The sequence below is a fragment of the Scyliorhinus torazame genome, chromosome 12 (assembly GCF_047496885.1).
Source record: "Scyliorhinus torazame isolate Kashiwa2021f chromosome 12, sScyTor2.1, whole genome shotgun sequence".
Taxonomy (NCBI): domain Eukaryota; kingdom Metazoa; phylum Chordata; class Chondrichthyes; order Carcharhiniformes; family Scyliorhinidae; genus Scyliorhinus; species Scyliorhinus torazame.
The window spans coordinates 150,958,439-150,977,153 of NC_092718.1; the positions used below are offsets into that span (position 1 = coordinate 150,958,439).

Consider the following 18,715-nt stretch of genomic DNA (forward strand, 5'->3'; position numbering starts at 1 on the left):
AATAAAATGGTTATTTCATTATATGAAAAATGACTTGAATTCCCACATTCAGGACTACTCTTAATATTTTGCTTATTGGTTATATGCATTCAACTGCCCCCTATATGAGTAAAACTAGACTCTTATCAGCACCAAAAGTTTCAGGTGTTGCAAAGCTTGGAAATGTTGAGGATAGTGGTAGACTTCAGGAGGACATAGACAGGCTGGGGGAATGAGTGGACAAATGACAGATAAAATTTAGTGCCGAACATAGGAATTAGGAGCAGAAGTCATCAAACCAGCCCTTCGAGCCTGCTCCACCATTCAATCAGATCATGGCTGACCTCTTCCTGGTCTCGAATCCAGCTCACCATCTGATTTCTATCTATTTCCCTGTATAGCCCTTCGTCTGGAGCCTCCGCATATTGCCTATCCACCCTCAAAATCTCCCCCAACAGTCTCTCCTTTTCTTTACCCTCTTGTTTCCCCTTATGGGCCCTTATGGAGATCAGCTCCCCTCTAACCACCGCCTTCAGCGCCTCCCAGACCACTCCCACCTGGACCTCTCCGTCATCATTGACCTCTAGGTATCTTTCAATACATCCCCTCACCCTTACACATACCCCCTCATCCGCCAACAGTCCCATATCTAATCTCCAGAGTGGGCGCTGCTCCTTTTCCTCTCCTACTTCCAGATCTACTCAATGTGGGGCATGATCTGAAATGGCTATAGCCGAATACTCCGTTCCTGCCACCTTTGGGATCAGCGCCCTTCCCAGGACAAATAAGTCTATCCGGGAGTACACTTTGTGGACATGGGAGAAGAAGGAAAACTCTTTACTCCTTGGTCTAGTAAATCTCCAGGGATCCACTCCTCCCATCTGCTCCATAAAGCCCTTAAGCACCTTGGCCGCTGCCGGCCTCCTCCCGGTCCTAGATCTGGACCGGTCCAGCCCTGGGTCCAGCACCGTGTTGAAGTCCCCCCCCCCCCCATTACCAACTTTCCCATCTCCAGGTCCGGAATGCGCCCCAACATGCGCTTCATAAAGTTTGCATCATCCCCGTTCGGGGCATATACGTTCACCAGCACCACCGCCTCACCTTGCAATCTGCCACTCACCATCACGTATCTACCTCCACTGTCCACCACTATGGTCTTCGCCTCAAACGATACCCGTTTCCCCACCAGTATTGCCACCCCTCTATTTTTCGCATCCAAGCCCGAGTGGAATACCTGTCCCACCCATCCTTTTCTTAATCTAACCTGATCAGCCAGTTTCAGGTGCGTCTCCTGAAGCATGACCACGTCTGCCTTTAGCTTCTTTAGGTGCGCAAATACCCTTGCCCTCTTAATCGGCCCATTCAACCCTCTCACGTTCCACGTGATCAACCGGGTTCCCGGTTCCCACGCACCCGCTTATCCCCCGGACGGTGCCCTCCCATCCCGTACCAGCTCCCCCTTCCCCTTAGCAGCAGCAACCCAGTTAACCCCCCCCCCCCTGCTAGATCCCTCTCTAGCGTAATTGCTCCCCCCATATTGCTTCCGGAAGTCAGCAAACTCTGGCTGACCTCGGCTTCCCCCGTTTATCCTTAACCTCCCATTATGTGAGGCCCCCTCCTTCCTGCGCCCCCTTTTCCCACCACAATTTCCATAGCACGGGAATAAAGCCCGCGCTTCCCTCTCAGTCCCGCCCCTGATGGCGCAGCTCCCTCTCTCCTTCCCCCTCCCCTTCCCCACCGGCGCCCACATTTCTTCGAGTGTCCCCCCTTCGAGGGGAAAGAAAATTTTCCCCCATCTGATTCACAGTCCCTTGCCACCACCTCGCTACTTCATTTCAAAGACACTTTCTCAAATCTAGTCCAACTTCTCCTCTTCAATAAATGTCCACGCCTCCTCTGCCGTCTCGAAGTAGTGGTGTTTACCCTGGTGTGTAACCCACAGTCTTGCCGGCTGCAACATTCAGAATTTCACTTTCCTCTTGTGGAGGACCGCCTTGGCCCGATTGAAACTCGCCCTCCTTCTCGCCACCTCCGCACTCCAATCCTGATACACGCGGATCACCGCGTTCTCCCACCTGCTGCTCCGTCTTTTTCGCCCATCTCAGGACCATCTCCCTGTCCTTATAGCGGTGGAACCTCACCACTATTGCTCAAGGTATTTCTCCTGCCTTTGGTCTTCTCACGAGGACTTGGTACGCTCCCTCCACTTCCAGGGGGCCCGTCGGGGCCTCAGCTCCCATTAAGGTATGGAGCATCGTGCTCACATACGCCCCAACGTCCGCTCCCTCTGCCCCTTCGGGAAGACCCAAGATTCTTAAGTTCTTCCTCCTCGAGCTATTTTCCAGGGCTTCCAGTCTCTCCATACACCTCTTATGCTGTGCCTCGTGCATCTCCGTCTTCACCACCAATCCCTGTATCTCGTCCTCATTTTCGGCAGCTTTTGCCTTCACTCCACGGAGCTCCATCTCTTGGGTCTTCTGTGCCTCCTTTAACCCCTCAATCGCCTGCAGCATCGGCGCCAGCGCCTCCTTCTTGAGCTCCTCCACACATCGCCGGAGGAACTCCTGCTGTTCCAGGCCCCATACCAACTGGCCTCCCTCCGCCGCCATCTTGCTTCTCACTTTCCTTCTTTGCCGCTGCTCCAGAGGATCCTCCACAATCTGGCCACTATTATCTCTTCTGTCCATTCACATCCGGGGGGACTCCCTTCTATGTCGCCTCACAGTGGGTTTAGCCTTCGAAAATTGCTGTTGGGGCTCCCGATAAGAGCCCAAAAGCCCGTTAAAACAGGAGGTGCCGAAACGTGCGACCTAGCTGGTCATCGCCGCACCTGGAAGTCTTTTGCGTAGCTTTTGATAATAGCTTCATGCATGTGTTAATTTAGTTCAGTGATTTATAGTTCACTTGGCGGTGCTCCAAACCCATGCACTTACAAGCCCGAGATAACTCTTTTGTCATATGGGGAGGTGTTTCTGAGAGAATCTATTTTTGCATCCTTAACAAACAAACTAAATTTTGAGCATGGTGGTAACCAAGATGATATCTGAAGTTTTTCTCCTTTCAACATAATTTTCAAGTCTAAACCTAGCAGGTTAAATGATCATGGATGCCATCACAGTGGAGTCTTATCTGGCCTTTATCTGACAAGAGAACTTTTTAGATACTTAGTTAGCTGAGAGAATAAGCGAACTTCCACAGGTTGCATCTGGTCCTGCCCTGGGTTACCATATCCACCTCTGCTTTCTCTGAGATGAGGTAACTCGGTACAGCATGTTCTTAATGGCTTTTGAGCACATTTTGATATGTTTCCTAAGTTACCGGTGGGAGCTGAAGTTTAAAGGAAGTGACTAGCCTGCATGGGATTATTATTGTAGCCTCAGGATGTTCCACTGTTTTAACCACAAAGATTGGGTCACATTGAGAGATCTTGTCCGGAATCTTGTTTTCCAACCCTTCTCCCTCCTTTTTAAAATGTTTTTAGATGGTCACTTGTCTGAACAACACTGTTTTAAAAATACAAAAGCATCTGTGCAAGAGAGAACTGAACAATGATACCGTATTAACTTCTGACCATTGATTTCTGCATTGAGGCATAATATGCATAAGCTTTGGACTTGCACCTTTTAAAGACTGAGCTTTTGCATCAGTGGCAGTGTTCTTGCCTCTGAGTCAAAAGGTTATGGGTTCAAGCTTTCTCCAGGATATGGGCACATAACCTATGCTAACACTTTAGTACAGCACCGAGTGCTCAATTGTCAAAAGTACTGTCTTCTGGATAAGGTATAAAAGAATTTCCCCTCTGCTTGCTCAGATGACCATAATAGAACCACCGGCACATTTGTAGAAGAGCAGAGGCCACCTCTCAGTTTTCAGGCCATCGTTTCTCCCATGGCCAACAGATTATTTGATCATTTGTCTCTTTGGGATTTATGGGACCTTGCTGTGCACAAATTAATTATCTTGTTTGCCTGCATCACAGCAGTTATTACACTGCAAGAATACTTCATTGGTTGTAAAGAAAGCAATTGCGAACATGTAGCACCTTTCATGATCTGCGGATATTCTAAAGCACTTCGCAACTGATAAGTACATTTTGTAATTATAGGATAAAAGACAGCAATGTGATAATGACCAGATAATTTTCTGGGTGATTATTGTGGGATAGATATTGGGCAAAAGGACACTATGGATAACTCCCCTTCTCTTTTTGAAGTAGTGCCACGGAAATGTTTGCACCCTTCTAAGAGGGCAAATGGGGCTTCAGTTTAATGTCTCACCCAAAAGTACCTCCAGCAGTGCAGGAATCCTCAGTACTGCACTGAAGTGTCAGCCTGGATTTTTGTGCTCCAGTCCTGGAGTGGGACTTGAATCCATAACTTACTGGTTCAGATGCACGTGAACTACAGGGTGTCCTGAGGTCGTGAAAGATGCTAGAAAATGTATTTTTTGAAAAATGTAACTCACTTATTTCTGAATTACCAATTATTTGGAACAGATGTCTGTATTCGCAGAATGCCTGTAGATTGGGTATTTTATACGTGTCAATATCACAAGCCTGACATAAATTCTTAAAATCGGACAATGAACTGCTCCAGTACAGATCAAAATTATAACTGTTCTTTGGACACTGATTCCATCCCTCCCTTGCAACAATCTGAGATTAAACCAGTCTGTTCACAACCCTGGTGCCACATTTGACCCTGAGGTGAGCTTCCAAGCTCTTTCCCTCCATCACTAAGACTACCCTTTTCCACCTTTATACCATCACCCAACATTTGAAACAACCCTCATTCATGTTTTACTACCGCTGGACTTGACTATTGCAATGCACTTCTTGCTGGTCTTCCACATTCTACCCTCCATAAACTTGGGTTAATCCTGTCCATGTCTTAACTCACAAGTCCCATTCACCTATCACACCAGTGCTTGCTGACTTACATTGGCTCTCAGTTGAGTAACATCCTTGATTTTAAATTTTTCATCCTTGTTTTCAAATTCATCCATAGTCTCATCCCTCCCTATCTCTATAACTTCTTTCAGCTCCATAATCCTTGGAGAACTGCACTGTTCTAATCCTGGTCTCCTTCAGCTTTCCTGATTTTTTTTTTTTAATAAACATTTTATTGAGGTATTTTTGGTTTTACAGCAACAACAAAATAAACAATGAATCTATAAACAGTGCAAAAGCCGTCTTCCTCCCTTAATTAGTCCCACAGGTCCTTTACAGGTCCCACCTTTATTAACCCCCAAGCTAAACTAACTCTTCCCCCCCCCCCCCCCCCCCTTCTGCTGACGATGAATTTTCCGCAAAAAAGTCGACGAACGGTTGCTACCTCCGGACGAACCCTAACATTGACCCTCTCATGGCGAACTTGATTTTCTCCAAACAGAGAAAGCTAGCCTTGTCAGATAGCCAGGTCTCCAACTTCGGGGGCTTTGTGTCCCTACATGCTAATAATATCCATCTCCGGGCTATCAGGGAAGCAAAGGCCAGAACGTCTGCCTCTTTCTCCTCCTGGATTCCCGGATCTTCCGACACCCCGAAAATCACCACCTCTGGACTCGGTGCCACCCTTGTTTTTAACACCGTGGACATGACATCTGCAAACCCCTGCCAAAATCCCCTAAGCTTTGGACATGTCCAGAACATGTGTCATGTGAGCCCGGTGAACAACCTTGAATTGTATCAGGCTGAGCCTGGCACATGTTGTGGATGCGTTGACTACTCAACGCGTCCGCCCATAGACCGTCCTCTATCTCTCTTCCCAACTCCTCTTCCCACTTGCGCTTCAGCTCCTCAGTCTGCGTCTCCTCTGACCCCATAGTTTCTTGTAAATGTCAGAGACGCTCCCTTCTCCCACCCACCCTCTGGAAACTACCCTGTCCTGTATCCCCCTTGGTGGTAAGAGCGGGAAGGTTGAAACCTGTCTACGTAGGAAGTCCCGCACCTGCAGGAATCTGAATTTGTTTCCCCTCGCCAATCCAAACATCTCCTCCAGCTCCCTGAAACTCAGAAAGCTCCCCTCTATAAACATATCCCCCATCCTCTCAATCCCTGCTCTCTGCCATCTCCGAAACCCCCCGTCCATACTTCCCGGGGCAAACCAGTGATTATTACAGATTGGAGACCAAACCGATGCTCCCTCTGCTCCCACATGTCTCCTCCATTGCCCCCAGACTCTCAGGGCTGCCATTACCATGGGGCTGGTGGAGTACCGTGCTGACGGGAACGGCAGAGGCGCCGTTATCAATGCCCCTAAGCTGGTGCCCTTACATGAAGCTGCCTCCATCCACTCCCATGCCAATCCTCCCCCCACCACCCACTTCCTGATCATGGCTATATTCGCCGCCCAATAGTAGTTACTAAAGTTTGGCAGCGCCTGCCCGCCCTCTCCCCTGTTCCGCTCAAGCATCACCTTCCTTACTCGTGGGGTCTTGCCCGCCCAGACAAAGCCAGTGATCACTTTGTTGACTCGTTTAAAAAAGCACCGCGGAATAGCTTTACTGATTTTAATCATTGGTTCAGATGAGAGTGTGGCACACTGGTTAGCACTGCTGCTTCACAGCGCCAGGGACCTGAGTTCAATTCTGACCTGGGTGACTGTGGAGAGTCTGCACATTCTCCCCATGTCTACGCGGGTTTCCTCTGGGTGCTCCAGTTCCTCCCACAGTCCAAAGATGTGCAGGTTAGGTGGATTGGCCATGTTAAATTGCCCCTTAGTATCCAGGGGCGTGCAAATCAGGTTATGGGGTTACGACGATAGGGCAGGGTGAACGGGATAGTGGGTGTGAGTAGACTGCTCATTCAAAGGGTCGGTGCAGACTCGATGGGCTGAATAGCCTCCTTCTGCACTGTCGGGATTCTATGATTCTATGACTACCTTTGGAGACTGACTTTAGTTGCAGAGGCCCTTAGCTCTGAAATATCCTCCCTGTGCTTCTATGTCTCTCTAATTTGCTTTCCTCCTTTAAAATACACACACTCATTTAAAGGTACCTTGTTGCCCAAGCTTTTGGTCACCTGCCCTGGTATTTCTTTATTGGCTCATGTCATATTTTATTTTATAATGCTTGTGTGAAGGTTGCGGGATGCTTTATTATGTTAAAGGTACTATGCAAATATAAGTTGATCTAAAAGCTTACAGTGGCCTGCTCGAGTGCAGATCAAAATTCAAGTGCTTTATTTGTCGAATAATTTTAAAGGCAGTACCTTCCATCCCTATTAAGGGTTCTAAGTGGATATATTTCATTCTCAGCCTCAAATCAAATTCATTAAATAAGATTGTCTAATCCTGTTCCTTGAGTGTAAATTTTCTTTTCTTGCTAATTTCTGAGGATAATTGAAAGAAACTAAACCAGGTAAATTGCTCAGAATCATTTGAAAAGCTTTTTCTCAGTAAGCTGAAATCTTTTTATGCCAAAAGATGTTGATAACTTTTTTTTCAAAAGACAACTCACTTGATTAGAAAAATCCCTATTTCTCTCATGAATGCAGCAGTATTATTTCTCAATTGCAAGGAAAAGTTTAAAAAAAAAATAAAAAATTTAGATCACCCAATTTTTTTTTTTCCAATTGAGGGGCAATTTAGCGGGCCGATTCACCTACCCTGCACATCTTTTTGAGTTGTGGAGGTGAGACCCAAGCAGACACTGGGAGAATGTGCAAACTCCACACGGACAGTGACCCGGGGTTGGGATTGAACCCGCATCCATAGCGCCGTGAGACAGCAGTGCTAATCACTGCACCATTATGCCGCCGAGGGGAAAAGTCTAACTTATTTTGCTGTCGCTGATCAAAAAATGTTTGCTTCACAATCTCTGGGGACCATTGTTGGTAACACTTATTTTTCACTAGACATGGGCACCCATCCTCTTTTCACAGCTCAGGACCTTGCAGTAGCATAGCCTATGATTCCAAGTGCACACGCCTCAGGAGATTCCATAATAATAAAGTTGGAGAAAAGAAGTCCTGTTTCTTCACGATTCCACTTCTGATTTATTGGGCTTTGTATCAAACTGGCTGAGGGGTGAGACCTGGGGTTTGGGGGGTGCGAGGGGGGGGGGGGGTGGGTTGGGGTGGGGAACATAGTGGGAGGAGTAAGGGAGAGCTTTTTTTTTTAAAGTAAGTCAGAAGATTGCAACATGAAGAGAAAGCAGTCAAAAAATGCCAGTGTCTCATCATTGAAATTCGTTTATTTTTAAATTATGAACTCACTCAATGTTTACTCAACAGCAGTTGGATCTATAGTCTTGAAAGTACTTTGCCAACATGACTGCATTGTGCATTGCATGGTATAATACTCTGTACCTATAAGACAATGAACTATCTTGGTGTTGGATTCAACAATTGTAGAGGGGGTCCTTTAAAATATTAGCTAAGATGATTCTTGAAAATTACTGAATTTGTAGAAATATGAGTAAGTTATAAAATTGGCTAATCTTTTGAATACTGTCCATGACTGTCTCAAATGTTACGAATAGTGTACTGCAAGTACACTCATCGGTACTTTTACTGAAATGAGGGTACATTCAACAAGTTTGAAACAATCTCGTAACTGAGACCAGACATGATGTAGGGAGTTTGAATGTGGGACAAGAGTCGTGGGAAAGATAATTAATTAATTTGGAGTAATTGATTAATGTCTAATTAAACAATCGCTTGCTAAGTGACTGACACTTTCCTGAACAAATCAAGGGGGTCTCAGATGAGAATGAGAATGAGAACCAATGAAACTAAGTAAGGGGCTAAACCCAGATAAGGATTCCCTTAAGAATGTGATCTGTTTAACTGATTAGCAGAGAAATTTTAGCCGTCGGAGAATCCTTGAAGCATCAGTAAAAATTACTTTTAATGGCCTTTGTTGAAATTACTTTTAATTTCGAGACACACAGGAAAAAGTTTTTCCAGTTAATTTTGCGAGAATGTACCACAATGAGTTCTTAAAGAAATGGACATTACTGACATTCATTCAACCGGACTGACGTATCTATGAGTGAGAGATAAGGTGAATCCTTGTGCAGTGCTGTGGAGAATCTCAGAGTAATATATGAAAAACAGCATTTCTCTTTGCACAGATGCAGCATTAAAATATCATGTTTTGCCACAGATGCAAAGCCATCTTAAAAAACTGGTGCTTCTCAGCTGCATTTCTAATGTCCAGCCAGAAACAGAGAAGCAAATTCTCGTTTACAAAGATGCTTCAAAAACAATTTACCTGTAAATAATCTGGACATCTTGTTCCTCTGGTTTGTTGGAAAAGGGCACAGCTGAAGAGTGGAGCAATACATTGTGAATTAACTGTCATGTGAGAGTACCTTTTAAGAAATGGGTGTTTACTACTGCAGTGATGTCAGAGAGTGGGTGGAGTGGGCTGTCTGTCAGCTTTTTACTTTTGTTTTAGGCTGTTGCCGCAGGGTGTGTTTTAGTTTAGTTTTCAGAGCTTGATAGCTGCAGTCATAGCCAGAACGGGTGTTAGTCTCTCTCTCTCTCTGTAATCTAAAAACTGTAAATCAATCCTTTGGTGATTTAAAACTAATAACTGCTCTCAGTAGTGACTTTAACCTGAAGTGCTTCTGTTTAAAGGTTGTTTTTTTAAAAGTCTTATGGATGTTAAAAGGACAGCTTAAGGATTACTTAGTGTTGTATTCTTTGGGGGTTGTATTTGAATTAATGGTTGCTAAGATGTTCACTATGTTTTAAGAAGGTTAACTTGAGTTCATAGTTCATTGTTTTGCTTTAAAAAATACTTTTCCATTTCTGCTGTACCACACCTGTAGAATGGGCCGTGTGCTCCCCATACCACAATCTATTAAAAGTTGTGGGTCAGGTAAACTCCATGATACACTTTGGGGTTCTCGCAACCCTGGCCCATAACATAACACAACTAAAATTTTACTAGGAGCAATCTCTCGGCATAACTGTTATGTTGGATATATGGGACAATTCTGAGAAATGTTAGCTTAATGCTTGTTTGAAAAATATGCTTAACTTAGGAGAAAGAAGGAATGATCACAATGAGTCAAGTAGGAACTCCTGCATTAGTGCAAATGTACAAAGTTGGATGATGCACAGTGCCATTAACACTTTCTCTCATTGCAGCATGTATGTGTGGACTGCAAGAAAAATTTCTGCACGGCCTGCTCAATCCAACCTGAGAACAATCCTAAAATGTGCCACACTTGCCAGAAATTCCGTGCCACTGACTTCGAGCGAGGCGAGCTAATGAAACTGAAAGTGAAAGACTTGCGTGATTATCTGCAACTTCATGAAATTTCAATGGAGATGTGCAGGGAGAAGTCGGACCTCGTCGATCTAGTGCTGGGACTGCGATCTCCGCCTGGCCCAGCCCCTCTTGTGCATATTCCTGTTTACAGGGTGGATGTGCCTGAGCAGCAGTACTTCATACCAAATATACACACAGGGACAACAGCATCTACCTCACAGGATGCTCCACCACCATATGGAGCAGCCAGCCCAAGTAGCCCAGGACAGTCTCAGGAAGCAAACCTGGTATGCATGTGTTTATATAATTTATAAATCTTGGAAAATTGAGTAGTGGTCATACAAGGTTTTTTAAAAATTGTTTGTGGACTGTGTTGAATAATTCTATATCAGTGGTAGGAACAAGAAATGAGAATTAAGTCATATTGGCCACTTGACTGTCTTTTGGATTAATTTTCAACCTATTAAATGCATTACAGAATCGAGCAATGTATTTTCAAACAAAATTCACTAATTTCATAAAGTTTATTTGCAAAGAGGAATTTAATCACTGGTATGTATTATTTCTGGGTTTGTCTCATAATAGGAATTCATTTGTTTAATAAAATAACAGCTAATCATAATGTTTACTGGGAAACCTGCAAAGCACTCTATGCAAATAGCGTGAGTCAAGTGATACAGATCATTATAACTAATTTTTGCTGTTTGCATAGCAATTAAAAGCTACTGGACTCTGAACTGTAATTACAAAAGATATATGGCCACTTGTATTAAATCTCAATATTAACTATGAACTTTAATCTTAATCAATTTCGTTTTCATTTATTGACCACTTTGAAATATGAATGTAATGCAATTTCTCATCTTTACATGCACAGTTGAATGCAGAAGTGACGGAAGGGAATCCAAATGAGCCTGTGTCACAAATAGAGGATGAGACTGAGGTGTGTTACATCTTCATTCCTGGTGTGCTCCATTGTGGTTTTCTCTGGTTCTTAGAATTCTATAAGTGACACTGTTGCGAGCAGCATATTTCTGACAGGTTTTCCAAAGTGATCAGTGATGCACTAAGTGTACTATATTGATTATATTTTCAGTCAAAAGTAGTCTTTTTATTGATTGGGGCCAATTATACCCAGTTTTTCAACGAGCATCATTTTAGTGCTATGACAAAACTGGGGGGTGAATCCCACCCCCGCCGGCTGCCGAATTCTCCGACTTCGGGGATTTGAGGGGACGGGAATCGCGCTGTGCCAGTCAGCAGCTGCTGATAGCGGCCCCCCCGGAGATTCACCGGCCCGCGATGGGCCGAGTGGCCGCCCGTTTCCGTCCGGTCCCGCCGGCGTAAATTAGAGTAGGTACTTACCGGCGGGACCTGGCTGCGCGGGCGGCCTCGAGGGGAGCGCGGGGGGATCTGGCCCTGGGAGGTGCCCCCACGGTGGCCTGGCCCGTGGTCGGGGCCCACCGATCCGCGGGCGGGCCTGTGCCATGGGTCACTCTATTCTTCCGCGTCGACTGGTGTAAAAGTCTGCGATGGCCGACGCGGAGTTTAACCCCCCCCCCACCTGCGCATGCGCTGGGATGACGCCAGGACACGCTGGCGCTCCTGCGCATTAGCCAACTTGCGCCAGCCGGCAGAGGCCCTTCGGCGCCGGTTGGCGTGGCGCCAAGCCCCTTGCGTGCCGGCCGGAGGGGCGCAAACCACTCAGGCGCCGGCCTAGCCCCTGAAGGTGCCACTCCTCTGTGCCGGGACCGCCCGCCCCGCCGGGTAGGGGAGAACCCCACCCCAGCAAGCATTTAAACTTTGGCAACTTTTAAAACAAAATTCTAATCATCCTGAGCTAATCATTTTCTAACAATTGAGACTCTTGCAACAGTTGAAACTGCGTGTGCACGTTGCTACCTTCCAATTCATGAGAATGAGTCTAGATTAGAGAAATTCTAGAGGATTAATACCAATCCACTATCTTTGTACTCCGCTCTTAAAACCCCAGGGTATATAGGCCATTAGGTACAAAGGAATTATCGGTTTTAAGTCCCATTGTTTTGTTTTCGGCACTTTTCCATTGGGTTGCTGGGTTTACAAGGAGAGGGTGGAGGTGTGGGCTTAAATAGGGTGCTCTCGCCAAGGGCCGGTGCAAACTCGGTGGGCCACATGGCACTGTAAATTCTATGGTTCGATGATTTAAGTTTTTCGCTTGCATTAGACTTTTAATTCCCCACAATTTGCAGTATGCTTATTATGTCCTCTAATGTGAAGACAGGCAGCAAGTATTTTAAAAACATTTCTGAAGTTCATTATTCCCCATTATAATTTCTCCAGTAATAAAAATAGAAAATGCTGGAACACCCAGCAAGTCTGGCAGCACGTATGGGGAGAGAAACCAAGTTCACATTTCAGGTCGTTAAACTTTCATCTGTCGCTGCCTTAAGTGACCCACGTTTGCATGCATTAATCTCCCTTTTACATTTCTGTTAATGCTCATACAATCTCTATTTATTTTTCTTACTAATTTATTCTCATTCTATTTTTGCATTTTTGATTAAATTTCTTGGGTTTTTTGCAGGTTTCTATCACCCTTATTTTTGGCAACATTGTAAGAGTCTCCTTTTGATCTAATATGCTTAACTTCTAGTGGAATTTTATTCCTGGAGGGAATGTATTTGTTCACACCAATTAATTATTTACATTAAATGTTTGCCATTGCTTGTCTATCATTATTTTAAAAACAAATTTAGTTAAAAGTGGCAATGGAAATGGAAGCTCAAAATTCTTCATTCTGGGATTGTCATACAGGAGAGAGAGAAGGATTTAAAAAAAGAGGGCATTTGCACCATTGATTAAAGAAACAATCACAAGTATGAGGACAGTTGCTATACTAGAAGGATCACCAAATTAAGCTATGTGGATTGAATTGAGGAATAAAAAGGGGGAATTCATACTGCTGTGAATATCTTATAAATAAACAAAGGGAAATAGAAGAGCAAAATGTACTTAAATTTCTGAAAAGGGCAGTAATAAATTTCAACTACCCAGGTTTTAACTGGGATAAACTCTGTGTCAAAGGTATGTTGGGCACAGGATTCTTAAAATATATTCAGGTGAACCTTTTAGCAAGTATATAGGAACCCCTCAAAAAGGGACAATTCTAGACTTGGCTTTCGGGAATAGATTGGGGCCAGTGGAAAGGATATCAGTGGGAGAGCAGTATAGTGGTAGTTATCCAATCCAGTTAGATTTGGAATAATTATGGGAAAGGATTAAGCCAGACCAAGAATAAAAGTTTTTTTTAAACTGAGGAAAGACCAATTTTACCAAATTGTCATGTAATTTTGGCAAAAGTGCAGTGGAAACAGTTTCTTGAAGGTGAAAGCAAAAAGATAAAAGCAAATTATTGCGGATGGTGGAATCTGAAACAAAATAAGAAAATACTGGACAATCCCAGCAGGTCTGACTGCATCTGTGGAGAGTGAAGCGAGCTAACGTTTTGTTTCTGGGTGACTCTTTGTCAAAGCTAAAGAGAACTGAAAATGGAGTCCAATTTCTATTGTAGTGGGCGGGATGGTGAAGCAGTGGGGTTGGATAGGGGGCCAGTGATAGGTGGAGATTGACATAGATGTCAAGGACAGAAAGACAAAGGAATGTAAATGGGGTCATTAAGGCTAAGAAGGGCTCCAATAGTGGTCCATAAAGAGATTAGAATGTGTGAATGGCAGAACAAAGGTGAACAATGTGACAAAGGGCAACTAGAAACAGTTGGCCCAAGTGGGGTGGGGGAGGGGTAACAATGGTGAGGGAAAAACAGATCAATGGAAGGAATGGAAATAAATTCATAGAAATAGGGTGAAGGTGGTGGCGAGAGTGTCAAAGCTCTGACAGAGTCATCCTGACTCAACATTAGCTCCCTTCTCTCTCCACAGATGCTGTCAGACCTGCTGAGATTGTCCAGTATTTCCTGTTATTTCAGATTCCAGAATCCACAGTAATTTACTTTATCTTCAAAACAAATATGTTGCCATGAAGAAAAAAAGTGGGATTCACAAATCAAGACCCACCCTGGATGTCAAAGAGCATAGAAAATAGGATCAGAAAAAAAAAAGCTCATGTTAAATGACATGAGCTCAATACTGCAGAGAGTCTAGAGGAGTATAAAAAGTGTGGACTGAAATTACAACAGCAAAGGAGGAATGAAAAATATTGGCAACTAAAATCTAGGAGAACCCAAAGACGTTGTATAAATACATGAGGATAACTTGGGAAGAAAGAGTTGGGGCAGTTAGAGACTAAAATTGGAACTTGCGTGCGGAGGCAGAAGATGTGGGCATGGTTCTTAATAAATTTATAGTGTCTGTTTTCACAAAAGAGTGGGACAAAGCAGAAATCGGTAGTTATGGGAGATGAAATATAGGATGGAATTTATGTTGTGAGGGAGGAAATATTGAGGAGTTTAGTATTCTTAAATAAATAAATTATCACGTCTGGATGGAATATATCCCAGACTACCAGGAGAAGCAAATGAAAGAAATAGAGAAGGTTCAGACCATCTTTTTCCAATCCTCTGTGGCTACATGCATGGTACCTTGATGCTTAAAAAGGGAGAAAGGGATAACCAAACTAATACACACCAGTCAGCCTAACCTCAGTAGTGAGCAAATTAGAAATTGCTCTCCGCCAGAGGATCTTTTATTATAGGAACTTGGGAATTAGGAGCACAAGTAGGAAATTCAGCCCTTCGAGCCTGCTCCGCCATTCAATCAGGCCCTGGCTGATCTCTTCCTGGACTCAAATCCACCTCCCTACCTGTTCCCTATATCCTTTTAACCCGATTTCTATCAGAAATATCTCTATCTCCTTCTTGAAACCATTTAAGATTACACTGCATTGTGGGGCAGCGAGTTCCACAAATTCACCACCCTCTGCGAAAAGTACTTCCTCCTCATCTCGGTTTTAAATCTATCGCCTCTCAACCTATATCTGTGACCTCTCATTGTAGATTGCCCTCCAAGGGGGAACATTTGGTCTACGTTTACTTTATCAATCCTTTGTAGTATTTTATATACCTCGATCAGATCCCTACAGGGATGGTGCAGGAGGGAGGGTTTCAGATACCTGGATAATTGGGGCTCATTCTGGGGTAGGTGGGACCTCTACAAACGGGATGGTCTACACCTGGACCAGAGGGGTACCAATATCCTGGGGGGGAAATTTGCTAATGCTCTTCGGGAGGGTTTAAACTAATTCAGCAGGGGGTTGGGGACCTGAATTGTAGCTCCAGTATACAGGCGGCTGAGAGTAGTGAGGTCATGTGTAAGGTTGCAGGAGGGTACCAGCAGGCAGGAAGGTGGTTTGAAGTGTGTCTACTTCAACGCCAGGAGTATCCGGAGTAAGGTGGGTGAACTTGCAGCATGGATTGGTACCTGGGTTGTGGCCATTTCGGACACATGGATAGGGCAGGGACAGGAATGGTTGTTGCAGGTTCCGGGGTTTAGATATTTCAGTAAGCTCAGGGAAGGTGATAAAAGAGGGGGAGGTGTGGCATTGTTAGTCAAGGACAGTATTACGGTGGCAGAAAGGACATTTGATGAGGACTCGTCTACTGAGGTAGTATGGGCTGAGGTTAGAAACCGGAAAGGAGAGGTCACCCTGTTGGGAGTTTTCTATCGGCCTCCGAAAAGTTCCAGAGATGGAGAGGAAAGGATTGCAAAGATGATTCTGGATAGGAGCGAAAGCAACAGGGTAGTTGTTATGGGGGACTTTAACTTTACAAATATTGACTGGAAACGCTATAGTTCGAGTACTTTAGATGGATCCGTTTTTGTCCAATGTGTGCAGGAGGGTTTACTGACACAGTATGTAGATAGGCCAACAAAAGGTGAGGCCACATTGGATTGGTACTGGGTAATGAACCAGCCCAGGTGTTGGATTTGGAGGTAGGTGAGCACTTTGGTGATAGTGACCACAATTCGGTTACGTTTACTTTAGCGATGGAAAGGGATAGGTATATACCGCAGGGCAAGAGTTATAGCTGGGGTAAAGGCAATTGTGATGCGATGAGGCAAGACTTAGAATGCATAGGATGGGGAAGGAAACTGCAGGGGATGGGCACAATTGAAATGTGGAGCTTGTTCAAGGAACAGCTACTGCGTGTCCTTGATAAGTATGTACATGTCAGGCAGGGAGGAAGTGGTCGAGCGAGGGAACCGTGGTTTACTAAAGTAGTTGAATCACTTGTCAAGAGGAAGAAGGAGGCTTATGTAAAGATGAGACGTGAAGGTTCAGTTAGGGCGCTCGAGAGTTACAAGTTAGCTAGGAAGGACCTAAAGAGAGGGGGGGACATGAGAAGTCTTTGGCAGATAGGATCAAGGATAACCCTAAAGCTTTCTATAGGTATGTCAGGAATAAAAGAATGACTCGGGTAAGAGTAGGGCCAGTCATGGACAGTAGTGGGAAGTTGTGCGTGGAGTCCGAGGAGATAGGAGAGGTGCTAAATGAATATTTTTTGTCAGTATTCACACAGGAAAGAGACAATGTTGTCAAGGAGAATACTGAGATACAGGCTACCAGACTAGACGGGCTTGAGGTTCATAAGGAGGAGGTGTTAGCAATTCTGGAAAGTGTGAAAATAGATAAGTCCCCTGGGCCGGATGGAATTTAACCTAGGATTCTCTGGGAAGCTAGGGAGGAGATTGCTGAGCCTTTGGCTTTGATCTTTGTGTCGTCATTGTCTACAGGAATAGTGCCAGAAGACTGGAGGATAGCAAATGTTGTCCCCTTGTTCAAGAAGGGGAGTAGAGACAACCCCGGTAACTATAGACCAGTGAGCCTTACTTCTGTTGTGGGCAAAGTCTAGGAACGGTTTATAAGAGATACGATTTACAATCATCGAGAAAGGAATAATTTGATTTGGGATAGTCAACACGGTTTTGTGAAGGGTAGGTCGTGCCTCACAAACCTTATTGAGTTCTTTGAGAAGGTGACCAAAGAGGTGGACGAGGGATAAAACAATTGATGTGTATATGGCTTTCAGTAAAGTGTTTGATAAGGTTCCCCACGTAGGCTATTACAGAAAATACGGAGGCATGGGATTCAGGGTGATTTAGCAGTTTGGATCAGAAATTGGCTAGCTGTAAGAAGACAGAGGGTGGTGGTTGATGGGAAATGTTCAGCTTGGAGTTCAGTTACTAGTGGTGTACCACAAGGATCTGTTTTGGGGCCACTGCTGTTTGTTATTTTTATAAATGACCTGGAGGAAGGCGTAGAAGGATGGGTGAGTAAATTTTCAGATGACACTAAAGTCGGTGGCGTTGTGGACAGTGCGGAAGGATGTTACAAGTTACAGAGGGACATAGATAAGCTGCAGAGCTGGGCTGAGAGGTGGCAAATGGAGTGTAATGCAGAAAAGTGTGAGGTGATTCATTTTGGAAGGAATAACAGGAAGACAGAGTACTGGGCTAATGGTAAGATTCTTGGTAGTGTGGATGAGCAGAGAGATCTCGGTGTCCACGTACATAGATCCCTGAAAGTTGCCACCCGGGTTGATGGGGTTGTTAAGAAGGCGTACGGTGTGTTAACTTTTATTGGTAGAGGGATTGAGTTTTGGAGCCATGAGATCATGTTGCAGCTGTACAAAACTCTGGTGCGGCCGCATTTGGAGTATTGCATGCAGTTCTGGTCGCCACATTATAGGAAGAATGTGGAAGCATTGGAAAGGATGCAGAGGAGATTTACCAGGATGTTGCCTGGTATGGAGGGAAGATCTTACGAGGAAAGGCTGAGGGACTTGGGGCTGTTTTCGTTAGAAGAAGGATAAGAGGTGACTTAATTGAGGCATACAAGATGATCAGAGGATTAGATAGGGTGGACAGTGAAAGCCTTTTTCCTCGGATGGTAATGTCTAGCACGAGGGGACATAGCTTTAAATTGAGGGGAGATAGATATAGGTCAGATGTCAGAGGTAGGTTCTTTACTCAGAGAGTAGTAGGGGCGTGGAATGCCCTGCCTGCAACAGTCGTGGACTCGCCAACATTAAGGGCATTTAAATGGTCATTGGATAAAAATATGGATGATAATGGAATACAGTAGATAGGCTTTAGATTGGTTTCACAGATCGGCGCAACATCGAGGGCTGAAGGGCTTGTACTGAGCTGTAATGTTCTTTGTTCTTCTCATCCTTCTAAACTCCAGCGAGTATAAGCTGAAACTGCTTAATCTCTCCTTGTACATCAACCCTTTCATCCCTGGAATCAATCTCGTGAACCTCCTCTGAACTGCCTCCAATGCCACCACATCCTTCCTCAAATAAGGAGACCAAAACTGGACAACTCCAGATGTTACTGCCCATCCACTCTATCCATGCCCCTCATAATCTTGTAGACCTCTATCCGGTCACCCTTCAACCTCCGCCGTTCTAATGAAAACAGTCCGTGTCTATTCAGCCTCTCATCAAAGCTAACACCCTCCAGACCAGACAACATCCTGGTAAACCTCCTCTGTACTCTCTCCAAAGCACCCAC

The 18,715-nt window shown here is 44.7% G+C and overlaps 1 protein-coding gene across 3 annotated transcripts in view; it reads left to right on the forward strand.

The window, feature by feature from the left end:
• Positions 1-18,715, forward strand: part of LOC140386660 (E3 ubiquitin-protein ligase rififylin-like) — a 147,288-nt gene that overhangs the window by 115,650 nt on the left and 12,923 nt on the right. For all 3 annotated transcript variants that reach the window (XM_072469190.1, XM_072469187.1, XM_072469191.1), the window contains 2 exons: positions 10,079-10,489; positions 11,080-11,145. In XM_072469190.1, the coding sequence (XP_072325291.1) occupies positions 10,079-10,489; positions 11,080-11,145 (477 nt within the window). The remainder of the gene's footprint in view (positions 1-10,078; positions 10,490-11,079; positions 11,146-18,715) is intronic.